Source organism: Purpureocillium takamizusanense, chromosome 3, assembly GCF_022605165.1.
Source record: "Purpureocillium takamizusanense chromosome 3, complete sequence".
In the NCBI taxonomy this organism is placed as follows: Eukaryota; Fungi; Ascomycota; class Sordariomycetes; order Hypocreales; family Ophiocordycipitaceae; genus Purpureocillium; species Purpureocillium takamizusanense.
The window spans coordinates 218,089-229,254 of record NC_063070.1 but is presented as its reverse complement, the minus strand read 5'-3'; the positions used below and the strand labels follow the sequence as shown (position 1 = coordinate 229,254).

General features: G+C 60.0%; 3 protein-coding genes across 4 annotated transcripts; 2 read left to right on the top strand and 1 right to left on the bottom strand.

Annotated features, from left to right (window-relative positions):
• Positions 1-4,817: 4,817 nt before the first annotated feature.
• tom22 (mitochondrial import receptor subunit Tom22) lies at positions 4,818-5,370 on the top strand (the record flags this gene model as incomplete). Its single annotated transcript, XM_047984745.1, has 2 exons — positions 4,818-4,905; positions 4,997-5,370. 2 exons carry the CDS (start codon positions 4,818-4,820, stop codon positions 5,368-5,370), a joined length of 462 nt encoding a protein of 153 aa, XP_047840720.1.
• A 608-nt stretch (positions 5,371-5,978) lies between these two features.
• Positions 5,979-7,879, top strand: JDV02_003599 (Adenosine deaminase). Of its 2 annotated transcripts, XM_047984743.1 has the most exons (4): positions 5,979-6,063; positions 6,147-6,286; positions 6,414-7,122; positions 7,384-7,879. In XM_047984743.1, the coding sequence occupies exons 1-4, from the start codon at positions 6,013-6,015 to the stop codon at positions 7,552-7,554; spliced, it is 1,071 nt and encodes a 356-aa protein (XP_047840718.1). In that variant the 5' UTR covers positions 5,979-6,012; the 3' UTR covers positions 7,555-7,879. The 2 variants fall into 2 exon arrangements, with proteins under 2 accessions (XP_047840718.1, XP_047840719.1); XM_047984744.1 differs by having other exon boundaries at positions 6,414-7,879.
• On the bottom strand, positions 7,651-10,845 carry FZO1 (mitofusin). The gene has a single exon (XM_047984742.1). It carries the CDS (start codon positions 10,726-10,728, stop codon positions 7,945-7,947), a length of 2,784 nt encoding a protein of 927 aa, XP_047840717.1. The 5' UTR covers positions 10,729-10,845; the 3' UTR covers positions 7,651-7,944.
• Positions 10,846-11,166: the final 321 nt, after the last annotated feature.

Here is an 11,166-nt window from a genome sequence, read left to right as displayed (position 1 = left end):
CCCGGACTCCCCAGAGTCTCCCATGCGTTTAGATGAGTAGGGGCTGACGCCTGGAATCGACGATGGCCTCGTGCGAGCTCCGTGGTCAATCGCAGACGTGCGACGTACGCATGTACGCACGCACGCAGACAAAGCAGTCGCCGGCCGATCGGCGACTCACGCCGTGGGGCGTCCCGAGCACCGTCAGCCGTGCCGTCTGCGCCCTGCTACCGTGCGTTTCGGACCGTTGCTGGGAGCATCGGCGTACCGCCGGCACGCCGTCTCGGCAACGCGATCCGAGGGATATTTTGAGGCACGATGCGGTTTTAATGCACTTGACGACGCGTGTGGTGCCGCGAATAAAGTCCCTCGACTCCATCAGCGGTACTGGACTGTACTTGATAGTCGCCATGGTGTTGCAATGGATCATCGCGATGAAGCAAGGCGGCGAATGAGGCAGGCGTCCACCAGGCGTGCTGCATGCAACCGGGCTCTGCCAGACAAATCGTGCGGCAATACCCATATAATGCTCCCCGAGCTCCTCAAACCGGTACAAGAGTTCGCACGCACTGCATTGTTGGGAGGACAGGTAGGTAGGTGGACGACCAGCTCCGGGGGTCACGCTCTCGTCCAAGTCGACGCAACCAGGGATGCATGTCATCCGCCCACGCTTTGGACGAGGCCCGTGGGACCTCCCTGCATGCGTGCCGCATCGGACTGTCTTGTTTGCGATTACACGCCGCGCGCGCATTGGCTACCCACCGGCTACATGTCGATGACATTGACGGGGGGCCGGGTTACAAAGCGCGATCAAAACATGCCTGGGCATTATTTACCGCAGCGCGGCCCGGAGACTCGTCACAATGGGCAGAGTCACTTGCCCACCGCCCTTTTGCTGCATCGTCTCTTGGCTGTCGCGATACCTTGAGGAGTTGCACGGAGAGCGGGCCACGATGGTAGAGGTACGCGCATCGCGCGTTTATCAGCTCTCTGACCCTCACGGTCACAGAGCGTGGCCGACGTGCGTATCACCAGTCCGAGCCACCATGCAGGAGGAGCGCGGGGGTGGATGCGTGCCGGTGGCGGGCGGCGCGGACGCCGGGGCTCACTGGATCATTATGCAAGGTCAACGAGCCACCGTTGGGGCCACCGGAGACCGGGTGCCGCGTGGACGTGGAGGCAGCCGCCGCCGGCTTCTTACTTCCATGCTGAGGCTCACGATGCTGTCGCTGCTCCTCCCTGCTGCTGACGACAATCTCACCGGCGGCACGATGCACGATGATGACAATGAAAGGCACGGAAGAGCAATCCGGCACTCGAATAGCGCCAACCTCTGCGGTCCGGGTCGCCTTCTGCCCTCAACATTTGTGACGGAGGATCCAGTGCCCACGGCGTCGCAGGGCCTCCGCAGGTTGCAGGCTCATCACCTGGCAGGGTTCGGGGGAGGGGCGGGCCCCACCTCCGGGCTCCGTCGGGGCACCACAGGGCACAGGGAGCCCGGCCCCCACTAAAACACTGCCAAAGTCGCGCCCCACCACGGCCATCGGCCGGCTGCTGCTCCGAGTGCGAGGTGAGGTGAGCCTGGTGAGGCGAGGTGAAGTAATAAGGTGTAGTGGAGTGGAGGTGCCCCAGGCCAACCCCCCAGGCAGGTCTAAGAGGGCCCATTGAAGGCTGTTCCTGGGGTTTCTATTACCCCCAGGTTTCTCAGCCCGCGGTTTTCATTACCCCCAGCGTACCTGACGGGAGCCAATCGTTTGCGCATGGCTTGCCCGGCTTCTTCTGGCGTCTTTAGTTGGAAAGCGCTCTTTCGAGTTGCCGGTCACGAGAAGACCGCAAGGGTTCAAGCGCCAGGGCGTGGGATGATGAATGCCTGCAGAGTCTGTCAACAGGCAAGTCACTGGAAGTCATGCACAGAGCGCCGAGAGGCGGGGAGGGCATTTGCGGGCGGCGCAAGCAGCCTGTGCGCAGATGCAGCAACGGCTGCAAAACACTCATTGGTTGCTGTCCAGTGATAAGCTGCGATCTTGCGCAACAATGTACTTGTGTGTGCGTGCGTGCGTGCGAGCGAGCAAGCTTGATGCCGGTGCCCCGGATGACAAACCACACAGTGACGGGCCAGTCACTATTGCCCACGCAAGCAAGCGCCGGCCTGTAGGACGATGCACTTTGGGATACGGATGCGCGCGCGAAAGACTACTTGCAGTACTTACACAACTCGACTCGCCCTACTTCGTACCGGTGAGCAGCGGCCGTCTCCCACTTGGTGCTTGAAACAGGGAGCAAGTCCGTTGATTTGCTCAGCACGTCATGCAGCTGAGACGGGATCGTGTTGCTGAGCACCGCCACGGCACTGTCCGATTGGCAAATCCCCCGCCCGCGTCGCACCTTTCTCGGGGGGGAGTGGGGGGACAGACATTGTCTCTCTTCCCCAGAGCAGGGTGCGGGAACAAATGGCTCGCGTGGTTCCCAAATCGTTCATCTTTGGACCTTCTTTTCTCGCCTCGTTACACTTTAGCTATCGTGAGCTGCCTCCTCCTCCCGTGTCCAGGATGGGAGTCTGGGGTTGGCTGAGGCGAGGCGAGGCGAGGCGAGGTGGTGGCCCCCCGCCCCGTCAAAGTACAGTGCTGGTACATGCACCGAGCTGCGCGGCGCCCGCTGTGCGTGGCAGGTACCTGTCCGGTATATTGTTCCGCTGGACGGGACGGGGATCCACCTATGGAAGCACGCTGGAACAACAGCCGCGCTCACTCGCTACCTTTCCACAGCTGCGGTGCGCGCCCCACCCCCAATTACTTAATCGCGCGACAGCCAAACCCACCCCCAGCCCTGGCACGCAAGCCTGAACCTCTACTAGGTAGGTATTAACCCGCGCCAAAAACCCCCGGGCCCCGAAGAAAAAGGGGGGAGGGGGGGAGCTGGCGCCGGCAGTGCATCACGAGGACGGCAGAAATCGCACTTGTTGCCAGAGTGTTCCATGCCGTCCACGAGATGACGAAAAAAGCTGCTTCCAAGTTTTGGAGAACAGCACCGTGCTGTCCTGCACAGTGCAGTAAATACCAGTTTGAACCTGGCCTTCCTCCTGGGATCGGCTAGCGTTTCCGCATCCGCAATTCGTCCCTCGCAGCGCGCACCCCCTCCCTCGGCCGCCCCCTTTTCGGCCGACAGGTCACGATTCTTCACTTTTCCTCTCTCTCCTCCCCCTTGGGTGGCCGTGCCCGCGTCCGGCGTGGCGTCTTACGTACAGTGGCTCCAGTCGACCCAGCAATGTGCAAAAAGCACCTCATTCCGTTGGATGTTTGCGCGCGGTTGCCCCGACTTACACCTGTGGGGGCAAAAGGGGGGGGCCGACGACTCACCATCGTCTCGTCGTGTGATGTGATGCGATGATGCGATGAATGGATGAATGTGAGGTGCTCGCCACAGGCACATGCACACACCGAGGTACTGCTTCTTCTTAGTTGCAGTATGTACAATTCCAGGGATGGACATGAGATGCGGTGGGCGGCCGTCGTGCCGCCAGGTGTTCTGCCAAGATTGATTCGCGACACCACGTTGCGGCGGGCCGTTGCTTTTGCCTTCGCCGTCGCCGCCGGGGATGCGCGAATCTGCTTACACGAGTAGGCTGCGGCGCGGGCACTGGCGTATTGCCCAGTACAGCATAGGTAGTGCATGCATCAAGCTCCAGATAGCACCCCGTCACGATGTTGCTGCGCCCGCACGGCTGTTCCCCTTGCTGGGCGGGCTGGGGTGGTGGTGCCCAGAACCTTGCTCCTTATTCCGTCGCGCCGCGGCGTGCTTCCCGTCGTCAGGCACCGCCGTGGCCGTCCTGCGAACCATGGCCCATTCCTCGGTTAGTTCGGGTGAGGCACTGGCCCCGTGACCTGCAGCCCGAGCGACGCTTGCGACTCATCACCACCAACCTTTACGTTCCTCCCTCTCACCGAACGACGAGACGAGGGTGCTAGTTAAGTGTCCGGGTAGTGGTGGCCGTGCAGGGGCCAGCCAGCTAGGGGGCGTGCGTCGTCCTCCTCGCGAATGTCTCAACGGAATGCTTCCCCGACGTCAACATCAAGGTAGGTACGGTACTCGCCGTCTACTTGGGCGGTCTCGACGGATCTATCGAGGCTCTGGGGAGGTCCCGTGACCAGATTTCAGCTCCACGCCCAAAACCTTGCCTTGATGGTTCTCTCTCCCTGGCGCATGTCACGGGACCAGCCCTTGACGCAGTCCCAAACTCCATCCCTACAATTGAAACTGCGTCCTCCGAATCTCTGCCAATACAAGCTGCAATCCAGCAATGCAATTATTGATGCAAGACGCTCGTTTCGAGTTTATAGACAAGACCTGTCTTGAGACAAAGGAAGGGCGCCTTGTTTATAGCTGTGTTCTGTCGCCTGAAATAGATCCACCTTTCTGCGAGAGTCTCACGCATCCAAGCACGTGATGAAATGGCCGTGTCTTCTTCGGCTAAACCACCACAGGCGGCCCAGGCCGAACGACATCCCATGGTGCATGCCGCCCGAAAAATTTCCAAGGTGCCCAGCCGTGAGTCCGTGACGCAGCTCGCCGAAGCATACAACTTTCCGATATCGACCACGCATCGCATCTCAGCGCAAGCTCCACCTCGTGTTCCCGACCTGCCATAACGTTTCCATCCCGATCGGCAAGACGTTTGCAAAGTCTCTGTTCATCGCCCGATCGCGCATCCTCCAGCGGCGCAAGAACTCCACGGACGAGTGTCGACGCCCGCCTGAAAACCCGCCGATCCGCCAGCGAGACACATTCACTTGGCGCGCCTAATATCATCCCAAACGCACATCCGCCTATAATCCGTCAAGATGGTTACCCTCACCGAAGTCGAGGACGAGCACTTCCAGTCCAACCAGGCCGGCCCTGACGTTGACGAGGAGGACTTTACCGACACTGGTTCGTCTCCCCCTTGGGGACCCATATCCGCCACCTGCAGACGGCGCCTGCCTCAGTGCAACGAGACTGGGAATCTAACCGCAGCCTGCAGACTCTGAAATCTCCAACGAGTCCGACTATGACCCCACAAACGAGACGCTCGCCGAGCGGCTATATGCCCTGCGCGACATCATCCCCCCTACCACGAGAGGCTGGGTGTCCGGCCACGTCAGCAACATCTCCAGCAAGGCCTGGAGCGTTCTGTCTTTCAGCGGCAAGGGCGCCTGGGTCATCACGACCTCTGCCCTGTTCTTCGGCGTTCCCTTCGCGCTCTCCTTCGCCGAGGACCAGCAGCTCACCGCCATGGAGCAGGAGTACAACATGCGCCAGCAGGGCAGCGAGCTGCTCACGGCCGGATCTGAACAGGGCACTGCCGAGAGGGTCGGCGCCGCGCTGGGTGACAACGCTGCCAAGCCTGCTCTGTAAGGAGAGCGGCTCAACGTAGGCGGCGACAATGTGACATCAAATATGTATGATGTGGTATCTCGGGACTTTTTCTAGGTTCCAGCTGTACAATAGAATGGGTGGTGGCATGGGCGAGGCGATGCTCTGCCATCCTTGGGGTCGACATTTATGGGGGTTCGAAGGCGAACAAGCATGCACACGGGGAGACATATGGACAATGACGCCAATGCATCATGCAGAATCGGTATGCAACTGAAGCAATGACATCTCCACTGCAGATGGGTTCACATGAATTTTGTCAAGCTATATTAGACTCTGATTCTCATGGCTTGCACGATGTGACCCTTCCTGGCACTGGCATAACACCTTTCAGTCGTTGGTGACGCTGTTGTGGGGGAAGGGATATAAGTTACTTGCTTGGGGCCCAAACCTAACTACCTCTTATAGCAGCATGAATTGACAAAGACCTGGCATGCACGGGCATCGGGAAAACAGTCCAGAGCTGAAACTGTAAATATTGCTGGACGAAGATCATGTCTCCTATTTTGTATAGGGTACGAGGCCGCGAAGTGGGGTTGCCGACCGTTGCCGACCAGGACGCGCACCAAGACCACCACTTACAAGAGTCACCTCATCCTCTCATTTACCAGACGTCAGGCCGCCATGAGGGCTCAAGGGAACGCGATGGACTATGTCGCATTGCCAAAGATCGAGGCAAGTCCACCGCCTGGTGATTATCACTGAGGCTGCACAAGATCAGACTGCTGGCTAACCGCTATATATCTCTCTCCCTGCAGCTTCATGCCCACCTCACGGGCAGCGTCTCGAGACGCACGCTGCACGAAATATGGCTTCGGAAGAAGGAAGCCGGCGAGACTGACCTCGAGGACCCGCTAGTCGTCATGCCGGAGGGCAAGCATGACTACAATCTCAAGACGTAGGAGCCCCCCTGCCCCCCCTCCCCTCCCTCCCACACGAGCCCGGCCAAGTGCAGATCTCTCCACGCCTTGTGACATACACGCTGATGCTTCCAACGAAACGAACGCGGGGGGCCGGGCGCGCAGATTCTTCCCGCTCTTCAGCAGCTACATATACAACTTGCTGACGGACGAGGAGTCGATCCGCCATGCCGTCACGTCCGTGCTCGACGAGTTCCTCGCCGACGGCGTCGTCTACCTCGAGCTGCGGACCACGCCACGCGCAACCGGCTGCCTCTCAGCCGAGGCGTACGTCCGGGTGCTGCTCGACGCCATGGGCGCGTGGGAGTCCCACTATGGGGGCGACGACGCGCCGCTGCACGCGCGGCTCATCCTGTCGGTCGACCGGCGGCACGACCTCGCAACGGCGGAGTCGATCCTCGCGCTGGCGGCGCGGTTGCGCTCCGAGGGTCACCAGCAGCAGCGAGTCGTCGGCCTTGATCTCTGCGGGGACCCGACGGCGCGGCCCGACGGCGGCGTGGCCCTCTTCACGCCCGTGCTCGGCGCGGCGGCGAGGGACCCCCACGGGCTGGGCCTGACGGTGCACTTCGCCGAGGCCGAGGCCAGCGGCTCCCGCGCCGAGCTCGACACCCTGCTGGGCTGGCGGCCCGGGCGCCTGGGGCACGTCATCTGGGTGCGGGAGGACGAGGAGGCGCGGCGCGAGATTGCCCGCCGCGGGCTGTGTCTCGAGCTGTGCCTGAGCTGCAACGTCCAGGCCGGCATGGTGCGCGGCGGCTTCGAGGGCCACCACTTTGGCTACTGGCGCGGCGTCGACGGCCCGCGGCTGTCCCTGGGGGTGAGTGCGGGCGGGGCAAACAAGCCATCATGGCCGCTTTCCCCCTTTCCCCCTTTCCTTTCCTTCCCTTCCCTTCCTTTGTCGAAGTCAACTCCTCAATCTGTGGAACCGTGATGGGCGAGAGAGGTGCAGTGCATCTTCTTTCGTGTCTGCCCAACACGTGAGAGAGACTGAGAGACGGACCGGTGGCGAGAACAGAGGAAGAAAATGTGAATGAGAGGGAGAGACTAAATTGTGCTGACACGGCCGGGGGTCCAACAGACCGACGACGTGGGCGTCTTCGGCAGCCCCCTTTCCAACGAGTACCGCCTCGTTGCGCAGCACTTCAAGCTCGACCGCGACCAGATATGTGCTCTCGCACAGCAGGCCATCGATTCTATCTTTGGTGGCGAGGCTGAGAAGCAGAGACTGCGAGATATCATGTGGACCTGAGTATGTCGCAGGCACTGGTTGATGGCGTAGATGGCTCCGTTTCCACCACCGCGAACCAATCGTGCCAACGCACTTCCGTGGCAAGCAAAGCAGCATGACAGGGGGCAACGGGTATATTTCTTGTATGCCAAGGTAGGGGCGACGCTAAGGAGCGCGCTTGCTTCAGACTGCTGCTCAGCAAGCTATGCAATTACAAAAGACGGAGCAAAGCAAAGCCCACAACAGAGGGGAGAGCTTTTCCCATCAAGTCTAAGTTTCCTGCAGAATGGGGACCTCGTCTTGGCCCAACCAAAAGTATATGGACGGCCATCGCAAGAAAACCTGCCTCACATCTCCCGCTCTCTCCAAAACGCCGTCAACATCGTGTTCGTGATTCAGGAAATTCATCAATCAATGCACGCCTGGGGGCGGTGCATCCAGATCCACGCCCTCGACCATGCTGCGCTGCGCCTCGCTCTTATTTATGAGGGTTCGGAAGAACTTGCTGGCGCGCTCACTCTCGGCCTTGACTTTGACTGTCTCATCCCGCCGGGTGCCCAGGTCCTTGACGCTTTGATCCAAGCCCACCCGAAGGTTGTCAGCAGGGAAGCGCAAGACCTTGCGCACCGATGAGGAGATTCGTGACGAGTTGGCGTGTACGTAGTCGAGGTTCCTGAGCTGAGTTGAGATTTTGCTGGCCAGACGGGGTGGCAATGAGTTGGGAATCTGCTGAAGGATGTATGCGGACGCAGCAACGGCTAAACAAGCAATGCGTGTTAGTTGGGCTCTAAAAAGATGGGGCATTAATTTCAACATACCGGCTACGACAATCCCGGGCAGAATGAGTTGTCGTAGGTTGTCATTACTCAAGACGCGCGTGGCTGTTAGAGCCTGGTTCACCCAGGAATCCATCCCGATCATTCGCGGCACAACGGCACCGGCAACCGTGAGGGCCATGCCCGTTCCCGCAAACTTCTCCTGGCGCTGTAATAGGGTCGACCAGTCGACAAAGTCCCACAGCTCAGTGTGAATGTCGACCTGGCGGGCGAGGGCGTCGCGCTTGCGACGGAACATGACATCCGGGCGGAACTGCAGGTTCTGGAACTCGTCTCCAACATGGAGGAGGCCCAGCTGCTTGATTGCGTTGACCCCCTGGACAGTCTTGGATCTCGCGTGCTCCTCGCAGCTCGTGACCGCGTCGCCGATGTGCGAAAGCATTGCTTCCTTGAGATCCTCGGCGTACTGGAATGCGCCTAGGAAGCCTGGATACGGGACATCGTAGTTGGTCCGCCCAGCCTGGCTGATGGCGCTGTTTAGTTCTGCACGTGTGTGGTCGTACACCTCCTTGCACGTGTCTTCGATATTGCGGTCGATCTGGTCGCCGACCTCCGACCTGGCCTTGCGGCTAGACTCGAGTTGAGGCTCGAGCTCCTTGAGCTCTCGCGTGACCCGCTCCATTTCTGACTGGGCCACTTCCTGGTTGACTGTCGCCAAAGTATTGACATCGTTGAGGATGTTCAGCAGGTACGTCCTGGCGGGCGCCAGCTTGGAACGAGCCCGCTTCTCGAGGACAAATCGGCGCAAGGACTGTTCCAGGGCCTCAAAATCCCGGACCTTGTCCATGTCCTTGCCCTTGCCCTTGCCACTGCCGGCTCCCGGGTCGTCACCACCGCCACCACTAGAGCTTCCGCTTCCACCACCACTTCCGCCAGGGCCACCCGGAGGAGACGGTCCCGCCGGGATAGCGTTGCTCGAGACGAAGTGCACAAGCTCCGATGACTCTTTGTGCGTGCGCGGGCTGAGACCGGCCACCTGATCCAGGATGAGCTTCTGACACCGGTCCTTGTCCTTGATGGTGTCGTAGCCATTGACAACGATGAAGATGTAAGCTTTTTCCGCAGCGGCTGCCCAAATAAACTCCTTGGCGGACTGAGTAAAGTGGTTGGCCGCTGAGACGACGAAAACGACCACATCAATCTCTTCCTGACGGGCGAAAATGGCAGTCGTCTTGGTCGTGTCCGAGTTTAGGCCGGGTGCGTCGATCAGCGCAATGTCCACGACGCCGTTGTTCAACAACGACTCGTCGATCGTCCGCACGTCCTTGACGTATACCTTGCACTGGGTATATGTCTCGTTATCCACCACTATTCTTTCCAGCTCCTTCAGGCTGAACACATCGTAGGTAGACTCGTCGTTTCTGCTGTACGTGGTGTCCTTGTGAACCGCATGCACTTCCTCGATGTTTGCGTTTTCTCTTGCATCGAGCACTTCGCAGAATATGGCAGTGCAGGGTTGCTGATCCTCAGGGAGCACCTTGCGGCGCAAGAGCGCATTGCAAAATGTGGACTTGCCCGCATTGAGGTCTCCCGTAATGAGGACTTTGCTGGAGGTGTCTTCGATTCGCTCACGGAGTGAGAGCAGGTGCTTTATGCTTGAGCTGATTTTGCCGTCCAAGAGTGACGCAATGGAGCTCTTCTCCAGGGAGTGAACCAGTTCGGCCTGATGCAACGAGCCCAGCTTCAAGTCCAACTTCAAAATGGAAAATTCCTGCGCAATCTGAGGCGACACGAGCCGTGGCTCGGGAATGCTTCGGTTTTCAGCAGCTCGACTTGACTCGGCCGAAGCGTTCTCAAGCGACGTCATGGATCGTCGCAAGACCGGTGGAGGATCCGTCGAGGCGGATGTGGTCGGGCCATCTCCCATCATCGAGTGTGCATGACTAAGGCCGGGGCGGGATGACGGCCGCTCGGAAGACGGAGAGGTGTCGGCTCGCTGGACGGATGGGTAGTGCGCTGGCCAGGATGCGTTCATATCTTGCAAGGTTTGCAGGAGCTCCAACACCTTATTGATAGAGCGGCCGAGGGTCGCGCGCTGCGAGTTGTACCACATCTGATGCAGCGCGCCAGACTGCGGCCTGTCGTGGTGCATCGCCATGTCCCAGGTATGGCTCGACGCGGCCGCTGTGGTCGAGTGGTGTTGGTCTTCGCCAGTCACGCTACCACCGTAGCCGGAATCCGCATCGAGCAGACTCTGGAGGCGCGCGGCGTGTTCAGAGGTGGAACCGTTGCCAACCGTCATGTAGCCGGGAACCGCAGAGGGTGGCGAGGCGGTATCCTTGGGCGCATCGGCGTCAGCGTCGGCGTTGTCGGAGCGAGCGGGGGATTTGCCCTTGGGGGAAAAGTAGTCCTGGCTCATCTCGAACGACTTCGCCAGAGCGGCATGATCGAGAAACCGTGACTAGGAAAATGGGGAGGCGGGCGGGAGAGCACCTCTTTCGGATGCAGGACAAACAATGAATGAAGGAGTAATGATGGCACGGATGGGGTGGCGGCCAACAGAAATGTTTGGCCGCCACAGATGCCTTCGGGTGCAGCGCCGCCCGGAAGCTTGCGGAAACGCGTTGATTGGCTGCACGTGGCGGCAGAAACTCGGGAGGGAGGCCGACAGCGTCGTCGGGCCTCTGCGGGCATTTTGTCGCCCCTGTACTGCCCCTCTACCTCTTGTCGCCTCCAGCTTGCAAGCTGTCAGTGCACCCCACCGATGAGTGACGCCTGGACCTCGTTGATTACAGTGGAGTGGGGTCGCCTGCAGCCGCCCAGCCATGCCTGGGTACCTCAGCAGGTCGGTTCCAGG